The sequence below is a fragment of the Mustela nigripes genome, chromosome 10 (genome assembly GCF_022355385.1).
Source record: "Mustela nigripes isolate SB6536 chromosome 10, MUSNIG.SB6536, whole genome shotgun sequence".
Lineage (NCBI taxonomy): Eukaryota > Metazoa > Chordata > Mammalia > Carnivora > Mustelidae > Mustela > Mustela nigripes.
The window spans coordinates 39584164-39611728 of record NC_081566.1 but is presented as its reverse complement, the minus strand read 5'-3'; the positions used below and the strand labels follow the sequence as shown (position 1 = coordinate 39611728).

Sequence of the window (27565 nt, the reverse complement as noted above, 5' to 3'; positions counted from 1 at the left end):
AAGGACATTTCCTGCAGAGTAAGTGCTTGAATGACTATTTGAGAATGAATCCTGTTCACTGAGAAGCTATACATTTTTTTTTGCCCAGAGAAATTGTGGCTGGACATTTAAGGGATGAGGGAATGAGAGTAGTTTAACATGGATATCTTAGGGCTGGTTGTGGGAAATGGCTGAAGGAATAGCGATAGTGCTAAATACTGGAGCAAGTGGAGAGGATTATCCAGAGGGGTTAAAAAATGCAGGGCAGAATGTAAATAAAATACACTTCAAATTTAAAAAAATGCAGGGCGGGTTGGCAAGCACGTCGTGGCAGAGGGTCAGAATGGCATGTTGGTGGAGGGGGAGGCTCTAGAGCAAGAGGAACAGGTAATTTTTAGCAAGCTGTTCAGGTTAAGTGCCTTAAAATGGTTTCTAGGAACTCTGACTCTCATTCCCAAGTGGCAGAGGAAACCAGATGGCAATTCCTAGCCTAGTTCTAAGACTACGACTGCTAAATTGGTAGTGATCTGGGGTTGTCACTTCATCTGAGTATTCTTCCTAAAAATTGATTCCTTGCTTTGAGGACACATTTGTCATTTCCCATGTTAGAGGACAGGTGGGTTGTGTTACCACAATTTCATAGGAAAAAGATTGCTTCTTGGACCTTGAGATTCCACAGTAGGGAATAGTAGGACTTCTTTTCCTTCTTTCCTTGATCCATTAGAGCAGCTTCTTTTTTCCTGGGTTAAATTCACTTTTACCCCTGGAAGAGAACAGGAAAGTCCAGAGGGTGGTAGATTTTCAAACTGTGGAGTCGATGGAGAACTCAAGAGCTCTGAATTTTGGTTTGCTGAAGGATGCTATGTCCACAGTGTGCAAGTAGGGAACCCCCCTCCCCGCTTTCCCCAACCAAAGGGTTCCAGAGCTCCTACTTAGGATTTGAGGATCAGACATTTCCAGGCAGATGAGGTTTACCCCTTGGTTAGGCAAATGACCACAAGCAGTCTCCCCTTGCAGATCAAGGAATGGGCCACAAGATAAATGGAGACAGAAACCAGACAGAGAGGGAACTAGAGAGAACCAGTGGACAATACAGGAGATAACTTTATTGAAACGCAAATGGCATCAAACAGATGAATCTTGCTGGGAGGAGACATGCCTGATGGAACAGAGGGCCCAGAGGAGGGGCCTCTGGGCAGTGATGGAGGAAGGCCTCTTCAGCTGGCCTGGCATGGATTTAATTTTCAACCAATTTGTTAACTTAAAACAAATTACTAGGGGGACAGCTCAGCTCTCTTTATGATTGTTACCGCAACTATATACAACGGTTTGCTTTCCAGATTCAAATTTGCTTTCTCTACATTAGATATAAAAGGGGGTAGACTGAAAGAGAGGGTCAAATGAGAAAAAAACATAAACACATAGACACACACATATCCTGGTTTGGAGCTTTATGTCCAATAAATTAAAAAACAAACAAACCAACCCGAACCTGGTGCAAAAATTCCTGCCCACTTTCCACCTGAGGATTGCCATGCATTTGAGAAACACAGAGTCCATCCACATAAACAGTGCTGCCTAAAACAGGATGGGGGTGGGTGGGGAAGGGAAGGAAAGGAATCTAGTAGGGGTTGGAATTCATTTTAAAAAAGGATTGTTCTGTTAAAAAAAGACAACAACACAAAAAACAACAGTAACAAAAGCCATTAAGTGGGAGGCTCTGCACAGCAGTAGCCCAGACACTGGCAGGGATATGGGAGCTCTTGGCTTATTATCCAACATCTTCAGTCTCCCAGGAATGGCAGGGAAGCAGGAAGACCCCACAGGAGATGACCAAAGGCCTGTCATCAGCCTTTGGGGGGACTGAAGAGGTGACTTTACTGCAATTTGTTTTACACTTGCCTTCTCTGGCCTTAGTTCCTCCCCAGATGCTTAGTCCTTGATTTCAAGGGACTTAGTACTAGCACATCACTTTGTCCTTTACCCATAAGCTCCCTGGCAGGGAAGACTGACAAACTTGAAACAAAAGCAGCTGTCCACAGCTACCCCATGGCCCCATCAGCTAGAATCTGTGAATCTGGAAAGATAAGAAGCTCCTCTCAGATTTTTTTTTTCTTTTTTTGTTGTTGAAGGATTTTATTCTGTCACTGTGGCTGTCATTCTGTACCCTAGGCCTGGCATGGGGAAGGGAAAGGATGAGCCCAGAGGTTTAGCTGCCCCTGTTCTGCATCTTTTTTGTGCTTAAGTCCCTCCTGTGAGCCGAGCACAGCACAGAGATGGGGCCTTCTTGGGGGAACTGGAGTCCCCCACCAGCCTTGGGGAAGGAGGTTCTGGCCAGGTTTCTCAGACCCAGCAGTGCCCTTCAGAACTCAACTAAAGGAGGGGGGATGTTGCTAAGAGCACAAGTTGCCATGGAAATACAAATGAGATTTTCTGACTTTTCTCATCCTATTATATAATCAGGAAAATGCTCGGAGTAGATGCAATCGAGCAGAAGAGCAGTCTGGAAGAGACCTCCAACTGCTTTCTTCTGCTACCGCCCTTTCGTTTCCCAAGGAAAAATTTCAGAGGCAGGAGATAGTTCTCCAAAGATTGTGTTCAACTCGAAGGATGCCAGCATTCCCCCTCACGTCTGCCCAAAGGCACATGTACCTTTTCTTTCTGTGTTAAATAAGAGGAAAAACAGAAACATAAGGAAGCATGGGAAAGATAACTTTGAAATTAATGTAAAACCCTGAACTGTAACCTAGGACCTTCTTATTTTTTAGTCCTAAAGCCCCTCAGTGTGGGGACTCTGCTACTTGCCTTTCCCTCAAAAAAAAAAAAAAAAAAAAAAAAGTGACTTTCACACTGAAGCATGCATCAGAATTACCAAGAGGGTTTGTTAAAACACAAATGGCTGGGCCCTCTCCAGTAGTTTCTGTTTCTGTTTTAGTAGGTCTGAGATGGGGGCCTGAGAATTTCATTTGTAACAAGTTCCCAGATGTTGCTGCTGTTGCTGGGCTGAAAACAAAGGTTGAAAACCAGTATTCCAGGAAATGAAAGAGCTTAATCAAGGGACCAAAGGTCCACTTACTTCCATGACCATTCTTGTCGATAGAAAATTCTCCGTGACATAATCATTCAGAAAAATAGCCAGAACATCAAACTGCGAGGATCCAGGATACATAGGTTTAATTTTCAACTCTAATGCTCTCTGTGCAGCCTCTGTATTTCTACCAGGGTCCTCATCTTCCAGCTTACTCCTGTTTCCCAGTCTCTGGCTGGCAGCGCTTGCCTGCGGGACTGGGCTGAGCACACATCCACACACACACATGGATCCTCAGCAATGGGGAGAGCCCATCTGGTGGCCCCATATATCCCTGATCAGGTTGGTTGAGGACTCATGAATATATAAAGCTGATTCAAGTATAAAGGGCAGTATCTTCAGGCATTGGCTTGGGAACATAGTGTCCCTAAGACCATTTTATTACTTATGGCCTCCTTAGTGGAGCCATGAACCACTAGTAGCCAGAACTTGCTAGTAGTTCCTCATCCTAAGAGTGTACCAGCAGTGAATTAGTATATCCATTAATAAACCCTCTGGAAAAGCACATTTCATCCTATCAGTGGGGTTGACTTATAGTCTGCTTATTAGCATCAGCTTAGCTAAGGTCAAAGAAAAAGAAAAAAAAGTATGCTGAGAAGTTACATTTGGTGATCTGGATTAATTTAACACTTGAACCCTGTGTTAGACCTGTGATTAGGACAAGAACAGCCTCCTTTCCTAAACACCCTGTAATCAAGGATCCTTAAGAGTGTCCTGTAGGTCTCCTAATGCTGGTTTGTAGGACCAAGTCCTACCCTGTCTGGCAAATTTCACCTTGTAAGCAGGGTTTCTGTATATGGGAGTCCTCACAGGCAATGATGTGAGGTGTTTGGGAGAAAGATCAGGTTGTTTTCTTCCTACTCTTTTGGAAACCTACAGGAACGAGTTCCCTCCGAGACTGGAAAGGAATGTCCCTCTGAATAGTGTGACCCTCATGGTCAGAGAGCTAGGAGTGGAGACGTGGTGAGATGAGGTCCATTGGGAGTCTTGCAAACCAGGAAAACCAAAGAACCAGAAATGAAATGAAAAAAAAAAAAAAAAAAAAAAAACAAAACAAAACCCCAACAAAAACAAACAAAACAAAACAAAACCCCAAAACAAAACCAAAACCCACCATTTCTTCTGAAATCCTTAAGAAGTATGAATAGATTAGTTAGAAGACTGGTAATTCAAGACTAAAAAGTAGCATGCCAATCCATAAGGACTTCATTGTGGGGTCTGTTCACGGACAGCAAATCTTTGTTTCCTGTTAGCCTCTAGCTTCCCAATGGTCAGACTACATGAAAAAGATATTGGTATAGGATTCACACAAAGACAAGAGATAAGCACCGTAGAGCTGCCACAAAGCATAGATCTTTAAAAAATATTCTGAAGCCTCAGAAGTTGGAAACAGCAACAGCAAAGTGCTCTTAGAGAGAGAGAGAGAGAGAGAGAGACACACACAAAAACATCAAGTCCCGTATTAGCCTCCAATTACCTAGTATTTTATTTTTAATGCCTAGGCAGGGATTGAGAAACACATACACTGGACAAAATGTGTTGGTCATCTTCATCCAGAAATGAGAGGGAGTCTGCGTAGGGACCTCTCCTGGAGTCGTGGCTCTCCCCAGAAGTTGATGTTGGGTACTGAACCATGTTGTCTGCTAGCCCACTTTGGTGAGGAATAGAGTTGAGGGTCTGGAGAGGAAAGGGAGAGCACACATCCCAGTCCTACGTAGGCTGGGTTCTTCTGAAGGTGCCCGGGGGCTGAGAAGTTAGCTATGGGACCCGGTTTTCATTTTCGGAGGGATCCCAGTAGTCTCAACTAAGAAGCAGATGTGTAGGTAGGAGAGAATGCTGTGGATTTGCTCTTGCCATTAATTCTAGGGCAGTGTGGGGAGCTCAGGTTTTCTGCTTCAGAGAAGTCTGGATGAGCACCCCAAGGGGTTATAGCACCATGAGGAGGCTCAACCTTCTGCAGTTGCCACGTAAGCATGATTCCTTGGTGAGACGACACATCCCCACAATGCGGGGCCCAAGTGTGCGACTGTAAACAGGGTCCCAGGCTCCAGAGGGAAAGCTGAGGCTGCAGTGCCACCTCATTAGATGGGAACGCATTTTTTGGAGGAAAGCAACTAGAGACCTGGGCTAAATGCAGCAGTCAACTCAGAGTAGAGGGTGGTGGGTCCCAGAAATAGAGAGTAAAATTCGTAACACGAGAGGCCTCCAGAATCAACCTGCTGAGGATCCAAGTAAAATTCACGGTGGTATCCATGGTTTCTACGGAGCCAAGAATCCCTTTGGAGGTCTGAGGCAGTTGGAATGGAGGAAGGGGTTCCCCTCGTTCCTTTTTCTCAAGTAGCCAGTAACATCCATGATAGAAGGCACTGACTGGGCAGCACCAGAAAGTAGAGAGTTAAGGGCTCAACCACCCAATTAAGATGGCATTGAAAGTCTGAGCCTTGCTATGGGACTGGAGCTAAGGACAGGGTTCAGAAGAGGCCTCGGTCCAAAGTAGGCCCGTCCCGGTCTTCCCTTCCATCCAAGTGAGAACACCCAGCTCTGAGGCCTCCTCATTCTGCACAGCAGAGACCTTAAGGCAGTGATATCAGCACCATCCTTGAACAAACAGCCTCTTCCCACCATGGAATTGCATATTTTACAGCTGAGTTGGTTGGGGATCTTCACAGCTCATGGACTTAGCAGCAAAAGCAGTAAAAAGTCTCCAGCATAGAGTGCCCTGTCATCCCTGAAAGCAAACAGGTGAAGGCAGAAGCTTTCTTGGGGAGCAACCTGAACCATCTGTTGGACCTAAATGGAAAGATTCTGATATGAAGAGTCAGATGCATGTACTCCTTGGTTGGGTGGGACAGAACAGTCCAGGTGAGTATGCCTGTAGATTCAGATAAGGTCTTGTGCTACATAGGAATCTGAAGAATGCACACTTGGGCCCGGGCTCATCCTGTGTCTTTGATCTGCAGAGCCCTGAAACTTCATCCTTGCCAGGCAGTTCAGGCTGGATCTCATCCCACAGTGGCTTCCAGAAATGCCAGGAAAAGGACGTGTCCACTTGAGATAAGCAAGGTTCCATAGTCCTTCAGGGTCCATCTAATGGATCCTAGATCTTCTGCCCCTCCTGTATTAGACAATCAAAGGCTTCTTTCTAGATGGCACCTTGGGTTTTGGCTACATTTCTTAGATGATCCTGAGGGTCTAGATAAGCAGGGGATGTGCACTTAATGAAGATTAAGATTTCCTACCAGACTGTGAACACAACGGCTCAAGTCTTGCCTTTTTTTTTTTTTTTTAAACCTGGCGACTGGTAGACAGTAAGTACTCAGTGTTTGCTGAGCGAAGGCATATAGACTGCCGGGCCTTCGGGGCAACTTCTGGTGAGGGTGGATCCCTTTAGAAGGCACATCCTTGCCACCAAATCAAATTCCTTGAAACTTACATTCTGATTGTGAGTATTTTCTATGGATGTCCGGTCTCCTAGAAGTGAGTATTTACTTGTCAAGAACAAATAGTAAATGCCAGTTAACAGATTTTGGATTCAGTTGAGCAGAGTGGCTGCCATCAGAATAGCGCAGTGAGGGGCCCAAAAGCCACAACACAAAGGAATATTCCCAGGTTCCTGGTTTTCCTCCAGTCCTGTGTGGAGCTCAGAATAGATCTTCTATCAGCATGAGGGGATACACTTTCAGGCTGAAGGCTGGCAGCTGAGCTCCCAGGCAGAACATGTGCTTTCTCAATAGCGAAAAGTCAAGGTTCTTCTGCTAACTTTTGTCTGAATCAATGCTTCCAGTCTCCTGTAAGTCCCAAGGCTGCCAAAGATAGTGGTACGGCAGGCATCTAGCTAGTGCCAATTAGATGGCAACAGATTCTCCGAAGAAAACCCACTTGGAAAAGCCAAACTAGCCCCAGTAAAAGCAACCCAAGCATTTTGTGGACATGAGAGGAAATGGGGTGGGGGGGGGGGAAAGAAAGAAAGAAAGAAAGGAAAGAAAGAAAGAAAGAAAGAAAGAAGGAAAAGGAAAATAAATAGGCACATGGAAGGGGGAAAAAGAAACAAAACAAAAAGCAAAAATAAAAAAGAAAGTAGGGTTTATTGACTCTCATGCATGTTAAATTAGAGGGTATAAGACAGAGCTAGCAGTCTTTCTCTGAAGGCTGGAATGCTATTGTTGTGGTTTGGTGACTTCCAAGATAGGCAGCCATCTGGTTGTGGTCCCCTACATCATCCAGGGATGGGCAGCACGCTCTCTACCTTGGCAACTGCTTCCTCTCTCCAGCGTCATCTTTTCTTTTTCTTTCTTTCTTTTTTTTTTTTTTAAATACCTTTTACAGATTGATTTAAACATTTTTTAAACCACATGCTGCTTTTTCTGGGCTCCAGCCAGATCTCTGGGGGAAGAGTTATTGGCAGTGGTGATGGAACTCAGAAGGGTCTGCAAGAAATTCTGGGGAGCTTCCGCCTCCCTTCGATGTCCCCACACAGGGCTGTCTCTCCCAGAGCTGTTCATGAGAATCAGTTAGGAACTGCTGCAGGATTTTCTGATGTCTTCTGAACCCCTTCCCAGAAAGCCTAGGAGTCCGTAATTGAGACACGAAATCAAGGAAAAAAGACCCAGAATCATCTTTTCCCCAAAGTCATGAGAGGAGGCCAGTAAATGTATCTAGGGGACACAAGTTTCCAAGCTCCACCCCACCAGTCCTTACTAGGAAGTTCTCAATCAAGGTGCAGCACCAAGAACCTGCCCTCTTCCTTTCCTCCTCCTCCCCCTCCTGTTCTCTTGGGCTGGAGAACCAGTGCTCTGGAAGAAGAGAGGGGAGAGGAGGAGAGAACGTCGCTGATGCCAGCATTCTGCTGTCTGGGGTGACAGTGACGCTAGACCCTCAAAGCGTGGCCTGGAGGTTGGGGTCCAGGATGGTTTCTCGATCTGGAGACTCAATGTAATTGGCAGCTTCTTGAAGTTTCAGCAGCATGGCCATCTAAAGAGGGGCAAAAGGATGGATTCGTGAGAGTCGGGACTCAGGGTCCTTGCCCACAGAAGCGAAACATAAAGCCATCTAGATCACGGCACTGGAAGATTCTCATTTGGAAGTAATGAAGGGCCCGGAGGGTTTACATGTGGCTCACTGGCTCAAGAAAAGGCAGCAAGGGTTACTTCAACCCTGTCTGTAAGCATGGGCACGTGCTGCTGGAGAGTGTCTCCTCTATACGATGCCCAAACAAAGCAGCCTCTGCCTCCAAGGTGTTCACATGCAGGAGAAGACAGAAGGCCTGGGCATACCGGTTAATACCGGGAGGGATGTGCGAAGCGGCTGTAAGAACACCTGTGTGTGTCAACTTCTTCCAAATAAATCAGAACCGAACAGACTCGGTGTTCTCACGAGCCAGTCCTGCGCCCCCAACACACAGCCTAGTGCTTTGTGTCAGGTTTAAACACTATGGTGCATCCGCTTCCTTCCTCCTGCACTCTCTAGCTCTCTCTTGCTCCCATGCTTCTTCAAGACTGTCACCCTCCATTTCAGCTACGTACACCTGGCTGGTTCTCTCCTGAATCCGCTCTTCACCCTTCTATTTACATGCCTGTTAACAGTCTTCCATTTTAATGGCTTTTTTTTTTTTTTAAACACAGGTAACACCTGTTTTTAACTAAGTCAAAATTTAAAATGTATTATGACTGAAGTAGAAGAATTTCTTACTTGCCACGTAAAACTGCAAGATCACAGGAGTGGGGCACGTTACATTTTAACACAAATTGCCAAGTTCTCTTTCGAAAGGGCTTTGCTAACAAACACTCCCATCAGCTGAGTGTGAAGTCTGTGCTTCCAGACACACTATTTCTGCCAATGTGAAACGGTTTTCTCCTTGTTTTGATGTTGCATTTCCACGATTATTAGGGAAGTTAAGGATCTTTATATATATATATATATATATATATTTAGAGATTTTATTTATTTATTTGACAGAGATCACAAATAGGCAGAGAAGCAGGCAGAGAGAGAAGGGTGAAGCAGGCTCCCTGCGGGGCTCGGTCCCAGGACCTTCTCAGATCATGACATGAGCCGAAGGCAGAGGCTTAACCCACTGAGCCACCCAGGGGCCCCTCTTTTTATATTTTTATTGACTATTTGCCTTCCTCTAGGCAAATGCCTATTCATATCCTTTGTCCATTCTTCCAGCTGGAAATTTTTTTTTTTTTTTGAAGATTTTATTTGTTTGACAGAGAGAGATCACAAGTAGGCAGAGAGGCAGTCGGAGAGAGAGAGAGGAGGAAGCAGGCTCCCTGCTGAGCAGAGAGCCGGATGCGGGACTCGATCCCAGGACCCTGAGATCATGACCTGAGCCGAAGGCAGCAGCTTAACCCACTGAGCCACCCAGGCGCCCCCCAGCTGGAAATTTTATGGGAAGTCTTTTATAGTCTAAGTACCAATCCTCTTTTGGTTACAAGCCTTGCAAATATTTGCGCCCAGCTGGTCCCTTGTCTCAGACTACTTTTCACAATGGTTCATGAAATCCACTAAACCGAAGCCATCCTCAGGATAATACCAATGTATGGGGAGAGGTAGTGACAGAGTGTATATGTGTCCCACTGCTCTCTTTTTTGGTTAATAGTTCTAACTGGGATCTGCCTGAGACGTGGATCTCTACGAGCATGCATCTTGCTAGCAAGCATTATTATTTAGCTTAGGCTAGGCTGTAGGTATATGAGCTTCTTAACCCAAGATTCTGATGGCTGAGCTCCTTGCTGACCTCATTCTAGTCCTAGTCTTGCTGAAACCCTCAAGCCTCCATCAGGGTATGCATGAAAAGTTCAATTCCAGGGGCACCTGGGTGGCTCAGTTGGTTGAGCATTGGACTCTTGATTTTGGCTCAGGTGATGATCTCGGGATCGTGGGATCGAGCTCAGCAGTGGGCTCTGTGCTCAGCTCCCTCTGCTCCTTCCCCAGCTCATGTACACGCATGTACATGCTCTCTCAAATCAATAAATAAAATCTTAAGGAAAAAAATTCAGTTCCATAATACTCTTACTTTCACGTTAGAATGGTTTCTACTCACCAGAGGGTCTGAGTCCAGAGAACTTGGGGTGCTGTCTTTGACCGTCCTATCCTCGGGAGGTGAGGCAATGCTATGAGGGCCCACGGTGGGAGGGGGCAGGTGGTACAGCTTCGATTGGTCTTGTTGGGCTGATGGCCAGGGAAGAGTGTCCCGGACCCACTCTACTGGGTCCTCCCAAGCGGCTTTCTGTCCATGGACCTGGATAGAAGGGGAAATGTGGTTACTGGCAGAGGGATCCACAGATAGAGACTTGCTCATAGTGTCTCCTGATGGCCATATGCATTTCCTCCAATGGAAAGCCTTGAGACTCTGATCCCCATAAGTTGAGACTCAACTCCTTCGAGTTTCCCCACAAAAGAAGTAAGTTGGTGTAAACAGGTAAAATTATTCTGGAGGGTAACTTGGCAGGCCATGTGAAAAACTCAACATGTACATGGGGCGCCTGGGTAGCTCGATGAGTTAAGCATCAGAATCTTGATTTTGGCTCAGGTAATGAGCTCAGGGTTGTGAGATCGAGCCCTATGTTGGGCTCTGTACTGGGTGTAGAGCCTGCTTAAGATTCTCGCTCTCCGGACACAGCGCCTCCCCAGGCTCCAGGACTGCTGCTGAGACCTCTATGCATCCCACTTAAGGAAATGCCTTTACTCAGGGAGCCTCCCGCTACTCAGTGCGGTGGAAGGAAGAGCTGGTCTCCCTTTGGCTGATGCCAGGAGCCCAGAAATGCTGCACGGGGGAGCAGGCACCCAGGCTGGACCTGCCCCTCCCTGCAACGCGTGTGTTCAAAAGTGAACAATAAATGTGCATCTCTGAAAGGATGCAGAGAACCAGGGGAAAAAAAAAGATTCTCGCTCTCCTTCTGCCCCTCCCCACCAGAGGGGAGCCAAGGATGGGCTCTCTAAAAACAAAAACAACCCTACAAAACAAACAAACAAAACCCAAAAATAAAAACAGTAAAAAACACTTAATATGTACTTGTCTTACGCCCCCATAATTTTAGTAGGAAATTCTTCCACTTTAGTAATCATATCATTTTTTATAACTTTTTTTCTTTTTTCTTTTTAAGTAGGCTCCATGCCCAACATGGGGCTTGAACTCATGACTCCAAGATCAAGAGCTGCACACTATACCAACTGAGCCAGCTGGGCACCCCAGTAATCCTGTCTTTTAAAAGAATTTTTTTAAAAAATTATTTTATTTTATTTTTTATTTTATTTATTTTTTAAAAAGATTTTATTTATTTATTTGACAGGCAGAGATCACAAGTAGGCAGAGAGGCAGGCAGAGAGAGAGGAGGGGGGAAGCAGGCTCCCTGCTGAGCAGAGAGCCCCATGCGAGGCTCGATCCCAGGACCCTGAGATCATGACCTAAGTTGAAGGCAGAGGCTTTAACTCACTGAGCCACCCAGGTGCCCCTTTTAAAAGAATTTTGACTCTGTTGAAAACATATTCTCTGTAAAAACACTTTGAAGTTGGAAAACTGTTAATAAGAATGCAAACTTTGGGGCACCTGGGTGGCTCAGCTGGTTAGGTGTCTGATTTTTGGCTCAGGTCATGATCTCAGGGTATTAGGACTGGATCAGGCCTGGGCTGGGCTCCCCACTCAGCAGGGAGTGTGCTTGTCCCTCTGCCCCTCCCCCTGCTTATGCTCTTTCTCTCTCAAATAAATAAACACATAAATAAATAAAATAATCAAAATTAAATGAAATAATGATTTAGGGCACTCATATGATAGCATCTCTAGAAATTTATCACAGGATATCTGCTGCAATCACAAATTACTTTTATGGAAAATACATGGCCGACAGGGTCCAGTCATTGCACTGTAGTCCACTAGTGTTGGAATGGACACTAGTGATCGCTATGCCCTAATTCACAGGTTAAAAAAAAAACTACTAGGAAGGCTTTAATAAAATGACATCTTTCTTTTGCATAAGTTCTTATTCTAGCTTCTAAAAATCTTTTCACGTATATCATGTCTTCAAAACAACCCAGTGATTCAGGCAGAGCACATTTTATTATCTCCCTTCTTATATACATAAGGCTATTTAAAAAAGATTATGTAACTTGGTCAAAGTAACATTTTTAGTAGTAGTTAGTAATTAGCTAAGGCTGTAATAGGGTTTTACTTAATTTTTAGCTCGATGATTTCTCTATCAGCTCTGATTCTTAAGAGAGAGGACTGTGTTTGGCACAGAACCAGAAGGCCCAGGACTGGAGATAGGCCCTAGAGACCGTGATCCTGTAGCGATTCTCTGAATGGTGGCTCGACACTGGGCCTTACTCAACCTCTTAGCAAAAGACCCTGACAACTCTTAGTAGCCTCATGTCTAACATGGAAGAGATGTTTCTGCTTTGTTAAGTTAAACAGCCTGACCTTGGGGACTGAGTGGAGTCAGAGGGTAGTGCTCACCTTGATCCCATCCTTGGCTCCTTCCTGTAGGTAGGGGATGATAGAATTGTTCCACAGGTCAATGAACCAGGTCCGGAAGTCCTCAATGCCAATGGGGCAGGACAGAAAGAAGCAAGGGCCTACGGGGAAAGGACGGGGCCAGTAAGATGGCTGAACACCCAGCTCTCCCCAGTCATCTGTCTCTTTTATTCCTTAATACTAGGCAGAGGGGTCTGATAACCCAAGGAGGAAAGGAAATTTAGAGTGGGGCTGTCCTGAGACCAGTGGGAGTGGCCACCTGCTGCCAGTCTCATCAACAACGCTTCTTCACAATGTGGATGTGACTTGTGAGGGAGTGAGGGGAAGTTTTCCAATTCCCTCAATACTTTCCTTTCCTTTCCCCATTAGTTGTGGGAAAAATGAGGGCGCGGGGTTAGCTTTCTGCTGTTTGAAGAGATTTGCCCAAATCATGGTGCTCACGGTGAGGGGAATGATTGGTACGTAATTAAGCAGCCCTGGGTCTGAAGCCAGGGGGCCTGCCACTCCTTTCCATGCTGAAGACTCCAGAAAGAAATGGGAACATCCCACGGGGTGGGAAAGGAGGAGAGGAAAGCCACCTTCTGACCCCAAAGGGGAAGCTGCACCCCAGTACCGATGAGGAAGTCTGAGGTGCTGTGCTTCTCAAGGAAGGTGTGGAGATGGTACCACAGCTTGGGCACCCAGTCGAGCACCCGAAGCAGTTCTTCCTTGTTGGCATTGATGTCGCTGTCCGACTCCACCAGCTTCCTCCTCAGGTAACGAACCAGGAAGCCATTGGCTGGCTCCACGTTGTTGGAGAAGGTCAGCATCCTGCAGCCAGGAGTGGGGAGAGGGGTCAGGGTGGCCACTGTCCCACCGCCAGTCCGTCCCTCCTCCTGTCTGCCTCCCGCTAATGCCCACCGGGCTTCTTCTCAAGTAATAGTGGAGCTGACGGAAGTCAGGGCAGTAGCCCTGGGCAGGCAGAGCTGATTCTCAAACCAGTGACCCCCCCTCAGATAGCTGTCTGACTGCAGTGACCCAGACTGGGGGGGCAGGGTGTGGGCAGAGAACGTGAGTAACAGCATCCGAGCTGCAGCTCTCTTAGTTTTGTAGTTCTTTTCTCTTCTCGAAGGTTCTCTCCCACCCTTGTAACTGACATGGCACATATCCCTGCTCTCTCTTCCCAGCCTAGTTCCCCTTCCTGCCGCTGTCTACTGCCCCTCTGGCTGGATCCTGGGATTTAACTAGTTTACAGAACCCTGGATAGGGTTGGAAGGTTTATCCACGGTCCCCGTTCTTACCTGAAGCTCAAGTGCAAGCCGTGATTAGGTGTCATTTTTACAGGCTGATTGGTGGTACCTATGATATAAGGACTGTGGGAAGAAGGAGGAAAAAGGTTTACTTAGACTTGACCCTTGCTTTCCGCTACGTATGCCCAGGACGCCCAGTGGAAAGCTCATGGTTTGGACTGCACCGGGCTCTCCTTCTCCCCACTGTGGGGAGCGGGTCCTGACCCTGGCCCACCCCGGCTCACCATTTGTGGTACTTGCAGGTGAGGGCCCCATTGACCAGCTCACTGATGGAGCCTGCTTCACTCAGGTCATCCAGCAGGATCACCAGTGGGACGTCCCCGATTCCTGTTTCCCGGTCTATCTGGTTGGCCAGGTTGGAGAGATACAGTTGCAGATCCTGAAACAGAAGAAGGAAGTGGGTTAGCACTCAGGAGCAGGGAGCACTTGGACCAGCACGTGGGACGAAGGGTTGTGGGGAAGGTATGCTAGTTCCAGATTCCCCTGGAGGTTCTGGTTCTTGTTCAATGCGTCTGAACATTTGACTGTAGAACCAGACTACTGTGGACTGATAAATAGTGGTCCCAAAGGCTCTAAGATAACTTTCTTGTTTTTTGTTTTAAATATTTTATATATTTATTTGAGAGAGACAGAGAGAGAGTGAGAGAGAGTATAAGCCAGAGGGAGAGGCAGAAGCAAACTCCCCACTGAGCAGGAAGCCCAGCCAGTTCAGGGCTTGATCTCAGGACCCTGGGATCATGACCTGAGCCAAAGGCAAATGCTTAACTGACTGAGCCACCCAGGCACCATAAGGGAACGGTCTTAAGCAGCGGCTCCTAAATCCCTGAAAGACGGGGACAATATCCTATTTCTTAAAGGGATTTTCACTGGGCTGGTACCACAAACCACTCCAACGGATAAGCCTCCCTCTACTGGGGCAACCCCAGAGCGCCAGGGTGTGCTCAAGAAACATCCAGATTTGGCAGGGGAGAGCAGAATGTGTCACATGTGGGGCTCCTGGCTGGCTCAGTGGGTCAAAGCCTCTGCCTTCACCTGAGGTCATGATCCCAGGGTTCTGGGATCGAGCCCTCCATCAGGCTTTCTGCTCAGCGGGGAGCCTGCTTCTCCCTCTCTCTCTGCCTATATGTGATCTCTGTCTGTTGAATAAATAAATAAAATCTTAAAAAAAAAAACAACAACAATGTGCCACATATAATTCTGAGTTCTTCTCCCCCGAAAGCCCAAAGTCAGAGTAATACTGAAAAGAAAGGTAGAAGGAAGAAGTGAACAAAGAGACGGGATTTTCAGGGTCGGCAGAAAGCGAGTTGGAAACGAGAATGTCGTTCAGTCAATGATCAGCATAAGGGAAAGGCATATAGCAGAGGCAAGGGGAAGGGTGGAGAAAGAAGGGAAAGGAAAAGTCTGGAAAGAATCTGGGGGCAGCAGAAGGTTTGGAAAAGGGAAATGCAATGGGGAGGGGAGGAAAGGGAACCGAAGGGGCGGAAAGGGGCCTGAGCCAGGGCTGGCGGGGGTGTCAGGAGGCAGCCACCTTGCAAGACTGCTGGTGCATGTTGAAGGTGCTGACGATGCCCTCGGTGACCTCGCGGCCGGAGCGCTCCACCAAGTACTCAGCCAGCCGGTTGGTCAGGTAGGTCTTGCCCGTGCCACTGGGGCCCGAGAGGACAAGGCGCCGGTGCTTGAGCAGAAGGCTTATGTAGTGCTGCATCATCGGCTTGGGGACCAGTGTCTCGAACACCAGGCTGTCGACGCACTTCTCCTTCAGACCTGAACCCCCAGCCCCAGAGAGGATGAGCCACGACCGGGGCCCCGAGCATGGCCCTAGGTGCCCACTGGAAGAACCTAGGGCCACGTGCCCCGTGGTTCCATAGGAATCCTCTAACTCCTAGTTTTGAAAACACAGATCTTATTTTTAGGGATGCTTTTGGAGTTACAGGTGTGTGGGTGGAGGTGGAGTGAGAAACCCAGGCTTTCTAGAAATTTCCCTGGCAATGAAATGGCCCTGGGAACAGAAGTCAGGACTGGGTCTTACTCATCTTTGTACACCTCACCTTACTTAAGTACAGTGAGCTGTACAACATAGCTTCTGAGTAAGCCCTTGTTCAATGAATGCGTGACGGACTGTCTGTTGTGCCTCTCCCTCTCTCACCCCATACCGCTGAACGCCAGGGAGGGAGGGAGGGAGACAAAGAGACAAAGACTGACCTTTGAGGGAGACCGATATGTTGTTGACGCCTCGGCGGCAGGGAGGCATGTCTGGAGGCTCCGCGTCCAACACCCGCTTCACGTGGCTGATGCTGTAGCCATGGATGGACTCGGTGCTCAGTCCCAGGGTGGAGGCTGGGTCCATCTTAGAAATGTAGTCCTGATAGAAAAGAAGGGAAAAAAAAAAGGATATAGAGGAATACCAAGGTGATGCAAACCCAGAGGTACAAGCCACAGATTTCAGAGGAAAGAGAAGTCGATAGAGAAACTACATTTTTCCAACTTAGCATTTCTCCAGGAAGCATCAAAGATCCCCAAGATCCCAATGCCTGGACGGCTCCCTATCCCACAAAAGGATGAACAACCTTTGGGAGGTACATGTATCCCTTTACCTTGAACACTTGGAAAACAGCTTCGTCTAGCATCTTCCAGTCCACTTTTCCACTGACCTTGCTACAGCCCAGGAAGAATTCCTGCTGTTTCAAGTCCTACATGGCCAGGCAGAAAGAAGTGTGTGAGCCTCAGTGCGGTTCCTCCAAGAAAGGGGTGTTGGTCCTAAAAAGGCTTAGTGGTGGGATATTCTGGTTTGGGGGCTGTTCAGAGCCCAGACATTCCTGGATAAAAATAATAGTGTTGCTAGACTCCCGAAAGTTCCTTACCCCTTTGATGATGTGCTGGGGGGGCATCCGTACCACAACCCGAAGGGTCACTTCCTCCTTTGGGCCACAGGTGCTGATTCCATCCATGGGTGACAGGTCTGTCGGCAATGAAAACAACTATTGGCTTTAGGAGCACCCACAGGCTTTCCTGAACCTTCCAGTCACCATCTCTTCCAAATGACTACTGACTACCAAGATGAAAATGAAAACTCCAAAACCATAAAAGCCATTAGAACAATGCTGTGTCTTGTGACATGGGGGGTGCACTTGGTTTAGCCACTGTTAACCTCCATGACCCGAGAAGGGTGCCCCCTGAGCGAGCACAGTGGTGTACCAGGGACCCAAACCCTCTTCCTCCTGTTTTCTCCCAAACAGGTACCTGTGTCAGTGAGACTTGGGCTGGAGGAATGGGTGAGGGCAAGGCCCAGGGAGCGGCGAGGGGAGGCTAACGCAGAAGATCCGGGGACCTGCCCTGGAGTGGAGCCCGAGGAGGGGCCTGGGGCGACCTTCAGCCGGTCGTTCTCGGCTTTCAGCAGGTCCACCTCCAGCTGCGGAGAGAACAGACGGGGGCAGGGCCACAGAGTTGGACGAACCCCAGGGCTCGGTCTTCCCTCTGCTCAGCTCTCTGCCCAGATACGCACCTGCATATTGTGCATCGTCTCCCGAAGCTGGTCCAGCTGGTGGGCGGAGTTGAGGGCTTCCAAGCGGATGTCTGTAAGCTTCATCTCCTTCTCCCAGAGCTCGGAGCGCAGTTCTGACACCTCCTTCTTCTCTGGCTCCTCCTCCTCATTGCCATGGAACAGCCTAGTGTGGGGGCCCGGGTGAGCGGGGCCCCTGGGAGAAAGTGAGAGTGAAGCCAAGCCACATGGGGTGGCTCTAGAGTTATGGGGGCACACGAAGACCCCTTGGTCGTTAGCCTCAGAGATAATCAGTGGTGGGAGGGAAGGTCTCAGAGACCCCAGGAGAGACCTATAGTGTGGTGTTGTTCCTCCAGAGCCAAACATGGACTTAACTCCACCCCCAGCCAGTGGCGCATCCTTGTCCCAGGCCGGGTGGCCGGCAGACAGCACTTACTCGGTGACATCTACGCCCACAGAGGAGGAGTTGGAGGACTTGATGGAGGGCGATGCGGTCTCCGTGGAACCGTGCTGTAGTTTAGGGGACGACGGGGCGGAGGAGTCTGGGGTGGCGATCTCCTCAATGTCAGAGTACGAGGAAGCGGACTTGGGTCCCTTTTTTATGCTGAAGGCTTTGTTGAAGGAACTTCGAAGCTAGAAAAAAGCAGATCCAAGTGGAGAGACATCAGGGCTCCACTCTGGGGACTGGAGGAGCACTGGTTTGGGACTTCTGAAATGGAGAGGTGTACGGACAGGGTATCTGCTTGCTGTCATTAAGCCTCCTTCTTAAGGCTTTACTCGATTGATTCATGGAATATGGACAGAAGAGTTGCCTAGAAATTAGGGCTGAGAGAAAGTGAACTGTTCTGGCTTGCCATTGCTGTAGTCTATGGGAACTTTTTGGGTCTGCTCTCTCCCAAGGGGGAACTATGCCCCTAAGGGGGTAGAGAGAAGCCCCCAGAGGTCACAGGGTGGCCAATCTCTCAATGATCCAATCCCACCTTCTCCAGCAGACCAATGACTGCTCAGTCTAGAGCCTTGCTCACTTTGGGTCTCAGGACCCACCCCGACCATGGCTCATCCGATCAGAATCCATTTACCTATTTCCCTACTAACCAGGAACTGGCAAGATGATTCTGTGGAAATCAATGGAAGGGACTGGTATCAACTTGTTTTTTTTTAGTGAATCTTGTGCTCAGCACATCCCAGAATGGTGAAAATCATCAGACACAAGTGCTTTCTCCTGTTCCCACTCACATGTTCTAGAATAAGGACTATTTCCCCGCATCTCCTCAGAATACTTGGGAGGCTATAATGCGACCGTAGGTTGTTTGACCTGTGGTGATGAGCTCGGGTGTTAGGGCTGTGAGCTAGAGATGCAAACCAAGGTCCTGGCCCGCCCGTTCTCATGCATTCGTATAGCATGCACACACACAGGGACACAGATATGGAATGGCAGCCAGAGACAGAGAGTAAAGGAGGGGTCGAAGGCTGGAGGGGACAAAAGCAATCCAGATCTTTGGGACGGTGAGAGAAAAGAAAGGAAAATTGGAGGGTACTCTTTCCAAGTGTCTCTTCTGGAACACAGGAAGGCTGTTAGGTAAGTGAGGAGAGCTGATGGTGGTGTGTGTTGGGGAGCCTACTAGGCAGGACATCAAGGAGGACCAATCTGGCTGCGACGGGGACAGGAGAAAGAGGGTATGGGTGCAGTTAGCTAGTGTGTGTGTGTGCAGGAGAGAGATTATCACGGAAGGTGAAAAGTTGACTTGCTGAAAATTGTAGAGTTCCAGTCCAGGCCTGGGACTAGAACTCAGGCTTCCTAATTTTCAACCCAGTGGTCTTCTCTGCACTGCTACCTCATGGAAGGTGGTGGGTGTATATGAGACAGACAGAGAAAGAGAGAGTGTGTGTGCGTGTGCATGTGTGTGTGCGCGCACAGCAAGAGATCCTATGACCACAATCTGCCCCAAGCACACATCCTGGAAGATCACAAAGACGCTGAGGGAGAGACAGCAGTGTTCTCTGTGTTGTTCCGGGTTCCCAAGGCACAGCTGTTGGCAGATGTTCACTGGCGTTATGTGGTGAAGGATTCCCTGAGTTCGGGAAACAGTGAATCAAGCAAGATGAAACAGACTCGACTGAGGGACATTTCAGAACGTTCCTACGTGGTTGTGCACTGTAGAAATGCAGGGCTTCTCAGATTTGATGATGGCATCCCTGTTTTAAGGAGCATTGCCATGCATGGCCTTGTACCCAACACATGCTGGGAAAGGCCAACCTAAAGAATCAAGTTTAAATAATTACCCTGGCATTACAGGCCCTTCCTAACTGCGACCGCTCTCCTTAGATCTCCAGCTACACTGACTTTGTCCCTGCAGAGAGCATCTCCGCACACTCCCGTCTCAGTTTAGCTTTCCTCTCCCTTGTGGGGTCTCCGTGGCCTCCTGTAATTAGTTTCATCTACGAGCTCCTCTAGCACTCACTGGCTGAATTAAGCATTTTGGCACCACTGGACTGTCATCAGTCTCACAGGTACCATATTGGTTTTTGTCTCCCCAGCAATTCTGCAGGCTTCTGGATGGTTCGGATTACAGACTCCACTTTTCACATCCTTCATACCACTGGGAGCAATGCTGGGCTAGGTCAGTGGACCTCAGATGCCTGGTCTGTAATGGAAACTCTGAGTTCACTTTCTGCTTTTCTGAGACTCTACTCTAATCCCTGAAATGTCTCTGGAAACTCCATGGAGGCTCAGAGGGCTTCGGGTTTTTGGGTGGTTTGAGGGTGCCCTAGATTGGATAATAGCCTCTTCTATTTCTGGTTCGTCTCCCTAGAGAGCGAAATCTTCCGGCGAGACCCTAACTGCACTGGCCTCTGGGGACTGTGGTCAAAATACTGTTCGTCCTGTGATTCTCTTCCATTTGGGGATTCTAGGGTTTGAAGGAACAACAACAACAACAACAACAACAAAAATCAGAAAGCTCATTTTCTGGACAGGAGGAACTCCAAGTGACTGCGTGACTGCTTTTACAACAGGCTGATTTTGTAACAAGGGGAAGACAGGAGGGAATAGGTCAGAATTTTGTTTAACTTTTCCATTTGGCCCCCAACCAGACCACTCCTCTGTCCTCATGTGGAGGCAGCCGTGGATGGACCATGCAGTGGAGTGAGTTAGGAACTCTGGGGTGGTTGTTACGGTTAGTTTTATGAGTGGGCACTTTTTCTTTAGGGGGAGGGGGTTGCTCTGGAAATGGGGAAGGTATGGCAAAAGGAGGGAGAAAACAAGGAGAGAGGAACTGGGTCTCTTACCTCATAGACCTGGAAAAAAATAGGGATTTGAAGTCAGCATTTAGAAGGGAAAAAAAAAAAAAAAAGAAGCAACACTTAATCACTCATTTCACACAGCTGGGACCCATCTGGGCTATACAAAGGTTTGGGGGCCAGTCTTATTGAACAGGGGACATAGTAGCAAGAAGTCTTCATTTCAGGATCCTCTCCTTACCACAGGCAGCACAGAGGCTAAAAGCATTTTAGATCTGTCTACAGAACTTCAGAAAAGGTCATCCAAAGTCTGTTTCAGGCCATTGGGAGGTAGCTGTTGTGGGGACAGGAGATTGGCGGGGTACTCTCTTTGGACTAGTCAACAGCAATATAATGGTTCCTTCTGAAGTCATACGGAAAGTTCCACAAATACCTCTCCAAAAAATTCCAAGAAACGACCTGCAGGAGCATCTAGAATGAACGGCTTTGTTCAGAAAAATCTTCTCTCCAGAGTATAGAAGGGATTGGGGAGGGGTGGGCAAGGGGCTTGATGGGACGTTCCCTTCTGGATATTTCCTTCTGTTGCCAAATACATTTGACCTAATCCGAGGCATGGGGAGCCCAAGGAAAGCGAGTGTGCACGGGGTTGGAGGGATGGCCTCGGTACAGGTGGGGCAGGATGGGGATAACAGGAGAGTTTAGCAGACCTTGCTCTGAGCTGATGCCTGGGGCTTCGTATTCATCCTGAGGCACCCTATCTTGGTTAATTCTGGAAGGAGCTGGTCCCTATGCTGAAGTGGAGGTGACCCATCATGGCTCTACATAGTTTCTGCCCCCCAAACTTTACCTACCCAGCTCTTTTTTTTCTTCTTTTTTGCATCAGCATCCTTGCTGCTGCCAATGCTGGAATGGCTGGTGATGCTGTTGAGGCTCGAGATGCTGTCCGAAGAGTTCTGTCTCTTGATTCGGAGTTCTAGGGGCCAAGTACAAGTGGGAAGAACACACACAGGGTAGATTTAAAGAAGACGTGGGACTTACGGCCAGCATAGCTGCAGAAGGCGGAGCAGAAGGGCACCAACAACTCCTGTGTCCACACTATTCATTTTTTGGATCATTTTTTCAACATTTATTGAGGGCCAATCACGTTTCAACATTAAAAAAATGGTAACAGTAAAAAATAAGAAATGACTGCTGTTCTCAAGAAGCTTCCAGTCTAATAGGATAAACAGCAGTATACAAACTAATGAACTCAGCCTGAATAGGTCTGAGAAGGGCTTAATGAGAGCTGGCTCTCAATACTTTGATGGAGACATCAACCTATCATTTTTTTTTTAAAGTAAACTCTATCCCCAGTGTGGGACTCATCACCTCCTAGATCAAGAGCTGCACACTCCACCAACTGAGCCAGCCGGGCACCCCTCAAGCTACCATTTTTCATTATTTTCCCAGCAATACTTGGGTGCCTGGTACTCAAAGGCCAAGTATAACTGGCCATGTGTCCTGCATTTAACCTGAATGAGCTTTTGTTGTCTCATCTGACAGGTTGAAAATCTTTTCAGCACTCTGAGAAAGTTTGGAATGGCACAAAAGATGATCCAGTTTTCCAGCACAGAGAAGGAAAGAATTAACCAGGGAGGAAATGTTTCAGTCTTGAAAGAACAGATAGGACTATCTGGGCTAAAGGAAAAGTACATGCAAAGGCCCTGTGCAGGGCTCTGGCTCTGCTTTGGGGAACTTCGGGCAGACTGGAATGGGAGCAGTACAAGGAGCACAGCCCAAGAGGTGAGGGTGAGAGTGGAGAGTGGCTCAGGCCAGATCAGGAGAGCCCTGAAAGCCTTTTAAAGGAAATCTGCGTTTGTGCCGTAGGTAATGAGCAGGAGCAGTAAGATTCTGGAGCAAAGGCAGACTATAATCAGATTTTTTTTTTTAAAGATTTTATTTATTGGACAGAGAGAGAGAGAGATCACAAGTAGGCAGAGAGGTAGGAAGAGGGAGAGGGAAGCCGGCTCCCTGAGGAGCAGAGAGCCTAATGTGGGGCTTGATCCCAAGACTCTGGGATCATGACCTTAGCCAAAGCCAGAGGTTTAACCCACTGGGTCACCCAGGTACCCCTATAATCAGATTTTTAAAAAAAGATTTTATTTGACAGAGGGATTGGGAAAGAGCACAAGTAGGCAGAGAGGCAGGCAGAGGGAGAGGGAGAAGCAGGCTTTCTACTGTGCAGGAAGCTGGATGTAGGACATGATCCCAGGACCTTGGAATCATGATCAGAGCCGAAGATTGATGCCTAACCGACTGAACCATCCAGGTGTCCCAGATTTTTTTTTTTTTTAAGACAGAGAGAGAGAGAGCAAGCAGTGAGGGGAAGGGCAGAGGGAGAGGGATAAAGAGAAAATCCTCCGGCAGGATCCCCACTGGGTGCGAAGCCCAACTCAGGATACGATCCCAGGACCCTGAGATCATGACCTGAGCTGAAATCAAGAGTTGGATGCTTAACTGACTGAGAAAACCCAGGCACCTCAAGATAAAATCAGATTTATAAAACCTTTTTATTTTGAAATAATTACAGACTCACATAAAGTCACAAAGAAATATACAGGGAAGTCCTGTGTATCTTTCGGCTAGTCTCCTCCCATATCAGCATCTTGCCTAATTGTAGGACAAAGTCAGAAGATTGCTTTTTTCATAGAGCTTACTGTGTTAACATGCAGAAAGAGGAAGCGGAGGGAAACCAGATTTAGAGGTAGGGGACCAGTGAGGTGGCTATTTGCCACTGTCCTCCTAGAAACAAGAGCTGTTCAGTGAAGATATGGGTAGCTCCTGGTTATTGTCTCATTCTCTCTATGACCAAGAAGGCATCGTTAAACTCTAATCTTCCTTTCATATTGCTGGGAAAACCAGAACACCAATGCTCACAAAGCACATGGACAACACTTGGTTCAAAGATTATCAAACCAAGTTTATAATACCATAGAGTAATTCCAGTTATTTTAAAGGTGTGGGGTGCCTGGGTGGCTCACTGGGTTAAACCTCTGCCTTCCGCTCAGGTAGTGATCCCAGGGTCCTGGGATCAAGTCCTGCTTCGGGCTCTCTGCTCGGCGGGGAGCCTGCTTCCCTTCCTCTCTCTCTGCCTGCTTGTGATCTCTCTCTCTGTCAAATATATAAATAAAATCCTTTAAAAAAAAAAAAAAAGGTGGGGAAAACTCTCAGGAGAACATGCTGATTCGAAGTAAAGAAATTTCCATTTGTATAAAACACACACACACACACACATTTGTATATGCAGAAAATTATTTTTGGAAAGATTCACAAGAAACTATTAACAGCAGTTATCTCTGGGGAGTGAGATTTGGAGGGGGGGGGTTCAGGGAGAGGGATTTTTATATTTTACCAGTACCCTTTTGTATAGTTTACACATCAGGGGCTGACACGCTGTCACTGTAAAGGGCCAGACAGTAAATATTTCAGGCTTTGCAGCCACATGGTCTCTATTATACCTAGTCAGCAATGCTGCTGTTGCATTAAAGCAGCCATAGATAATAAGTAAATAATGAGTGTGACTGTGCTCTAGTAAAACCTTATTTAAAAAACAGATGGTGACGGCCACTTGGATGGCTCAGTCTGGTTAAGCTTCGACTCTTGATTTCAACTCAAGTCATGATCTCAGGTCAGGGTCATGAGATCAAGCCCTGCATCTGGCTCTCCGTTCAGCGCAGAGTCTGCTTGTGACTTTCTTTCCACCTCTGCCCCTCCCGCACCTCGATCTCTCTTTCTCTCTCCAATAAATAAATAAACCTTTAAAAAACAAAACAAAACAGGTGGTGAGGCAGATTTGGCCAATGGGCCATGGCTTGTTAACAACTAATTCACATTTTCCTCAGAATATGTATTGCTTTATTATTTATTTATTTATTTTTCAAGATTTTATTTATTTATTTGACAGACAGAGATCACAAGTAGGCAGAGAGGCAGGCAGAGAGAGAGGAGGAAGCAGGCTCCCCGCCGAGCAGAGAGCCTGATGCAGGGCTCGATCCCAGAACCCTGGGATCATGACCTGAGCTGAAGGCAGAGGCTTTAAGCCACTGAACCACCCAGGCACCCCTAAAAAATATGCTATATAGTACTTTTAGAAGCAGAGGATGTTCTAGAATCAAATAATCTTCAGAAATCAAATAATCTTCAGAACTCTTTTGTGCATTTTTAATTTTGTACTACATACATTTACCACCTTTTCACAAATAAAATTAGGGTAGGTATCATGACTTTGAGCATTAGCTTGTTGAATGGTCCTAGAAATCCTCCTAACCAAGTTGAGTCTAGGTCACCCTGAACTGAGGAAAACATGCAAACTCATCGCAAAAGACAGAATTCATTTATTCACTTAACAAATCCATATCTAAAGAGTAAGATGCACTTGGGAAATCAGAAATAGCTTAATATTCCAGATTTATCACTTACGAGCTGTGTTTTTCTAAGGGAGTTATTTTCCCTCTTATTCTCAACTATAAAATGTACTTTATAGGGCTGTTACCTGGATAAATTAATCAACACAAGTACAATCCTTAGAAAAGTACCTAGCATATGCAAAGTGCTCAGTAAGTAAGTTTTTTACTAGTGCCATGGCTGGGATACAGGGTGCAAGAGAGGGGGTAGAAGATGAAGCTGGAGAGAAATGTTTGTTTTGGATCAGGAAGAGGACAGGATGCCATACTAATGGGTTTGGAGCATAGTCTCTTTCCCTTTAACTTCTTCTTCTGAAATGTTTCAAGCACACAGAAATACTTAAAAGCATAGTACACTGGACATCCATATGCCTCTCCACCTAATTTAACAGTTGTTAATATTTTGTTCCATTTACACTTGTGCATGCTCTTTCTTCCCCCACAAACAAGTGCGCGCACACACATACAAGCACACACACGTACAGATATCTTCTTGAATAATCTGAAAAGAGGTGGCAGGCAACATGACTCTTTGCCACTAAGTGCTTCAGGATGCATCTTCTAAGAATAAGGACATCATCCCACATCATCATTATCACACCTAAAGAATTAACAGTAAAAAAAGTTAACAGTAACAGTAATAGTCCATACTGAAGTTGGAATGATTTCTGATCTCAACTGACATGATTGGTTGACACCTGTGCGGGGTGGGGATAGGGGCCCATGGAAGAAGGACTGTAGCAATGCAAGACTAGTTAGGAGATTATTGTAATAATCCAGAAGAAGAGTGATGAAAACCAGAGCCAGGGTACTGACAAGGCAGAGGAGAGAGAGAGAACTGAGTATCTATCTATCTGCATGAATTATATATATAACTCAATGGCTTTATATGGTGAACCAGTGAGACATAAAAGATGACTTTTGTATTAGTGGGTTGGGTGACCAGGCAGATGATAATACCTGAAATGGGTCAAACTGCAGAAGGGAAAGTGTGGGTTTGTGTATTTGTAAGGGAGGTGGAGGGAGTGCCTTTTATGGTGGACATGTTGAGTTAGGGACACCTATCAGGTGGTCTAAGTGGGAATGTCCAAAAGTATTTGGAAATAGATGTGCAATATTCAGGACGGGGGTACATGTTAAGAAGACAGAGATACACATTTTGAGGAGGTTGTGAAACTTACTGAGCTAGTAAATAAACTCAGCAAGTTTGCAGGATACAAAATCAATATATAAAAAAAACCTATTATATTTCCATATACCAGTAATGAATAATCTGAAAAGGAAATTAAGAAAAACAGTTCTATTTACAATCGTATCAAAACAAATTTAACAAAAGAAATGCAAGACTTAGATACTGAAAACAGCCACATAACCACTGAAAGAAATTAAAGAATAAATAAATGGAAAGGCATGCCACTCTTTGCCTTCTGTCTTAAAAAAGACCTTGACCCCAGGGGTGCCTGGGTGGCTCAGTCAGTTAAGCACCTGAGCTTGATTTTGGCTCAGGTCATACATGATCTCAAGGTTGTGGGATCGAGCCCCTCGTTGGGCTCCAGGCTGAACGTGGAAACTGCTTAGATTCTCTCTCTTCCTCTCCCACTGTCCCTCCCCTTGTCCCTCTCTCTCTTTCTCTCTCTCTCACTCTTCAAAAAACAAACAAAAAAGCTATGGCTGGAGCTCTGGGAGTCCAGTCCCTGAAGACAAAGTGGAAGGAAGAAATGGGGTTCTGTGGAGGAGTCAGAGGGGGTAGGACAAGGCCAAGATGGGAATGACGACTCAGAAGCTAGGGGGAGAATTTAAAGAAGAAAAGGAGCACTTAACAGGGCCAAATCTTGGATATCTTGGGATACTTCCTGTGTGACTGTGTGTGTGTGTAGGAGAGGTTATTTTGAGCCTGGCACCATGGTGAATGCTCACAGTGGTCTTCTGATCTGACCCCACAAACTTCTGGTTAGGTATCATGTCTATTTCACATAAGCCAAGTAAACTAAGTACTAACAATTACTAGTTACGTTTTGGAAAAATGGGGGTCCCTGGTGATTTCAGTGAAAGCAGTTTTGGTAGGGTGATAGCAGTGGAAGCAAATTACGGTGGGGTTAGGGGGGTAAGGGAAGTGGAAGGCAAGTTTGTGAAGGAAGTTAGATAAGATTATAATTAGAAAGAGTAATGGAGGGACGCCTGGGTGGCTCAGTCAGTTAAACATCTGCCCTTCTGCTCAGGTCATGATTCCAGAGTCCTGGGATCAAGTCCCACATCGTAATCCACTCTCTCAGCCTTTGCCTCTCTGTCTCTCTACCTCTCATGAATAAATAAATAAAATCTTTAAAAAAAAAAAAAAAGGATGTGGATACATCTTTTGTTGTCTTTAAAGATAAAAGAGACTTTAGCAGCATTATAAGGAAAAGGGAAGGAGTGAATAGAAGGTAAGAGATCAAAGATGTAGGTGTGTGTGTGTGTGTGTGTGTGTACATGCACACGCGATGGATATCAACGCCAGAGGGAGAATCCCAAAGCATTAGATAAGGGAGCCGTCTTGGCCAGAAAGGACAGTCCCTT

General features: G+C 46.8%; 1 protein-coding gene across 5 annotated transcripts in view; it reads right to left on the bottom strand.

The window, feature by feature from the left end:
* Positions 1-1065: 1065 nt before the first annotated feature.
* Positions 1066-27565, bottom strand: part of NAV1 (neuron navigator 1) — a 255219-nt gene continuing 228719 nt past the window's right edge. For all 5 annotated transcript variants that reach the window (XM_059413084.1, XM_059413085.1, XM_059413086.1 and 2 more), the window contains 14 exons: positions 21419-21540; positions 17764-17960; positions 17331-17523; positions 17069-17237; positions 16690-16787; positions 16423-16518; positions 16031-16190; positions 15357-15592; positions 14053-14207; positions 13820-13891; positions 13153-13349; positions 12522-12640; positions 10113-10310; positions 1066-8038 (listed from right to left, as the gene is read on the bottom strand). In XM_059413084.1, the coding sequence (XP_059269067.1) occupies positions 7943-8038; positions 10113-10310; positions 12522-12640; positions 13153-13349; positions 13820-13891; positions 14053-14207; positions 15357-15592; positions 16031-16190; positions 16423-16518; positions 16690-16787; positions 17069-17237; positions 17331-17523; positions 17764-17960; positions 21419-21540 (2108 nt within the window). In that variant the 3' untranslated portion in view covers positions 1066-7942. The remainder of the gene's footprint in view (positions 8039-10112; positions 10311-12521; positions 12641-13152; positions 13350-13819; positions 13892-14052; positions 14208-15356; positions 15593-16030; positions 16191-16422; positions 16519-16689; positions 16788-17068; positions 17238-17330; positions 17524-17763; positions 17961-21418; positions 21541-27565) is intronic.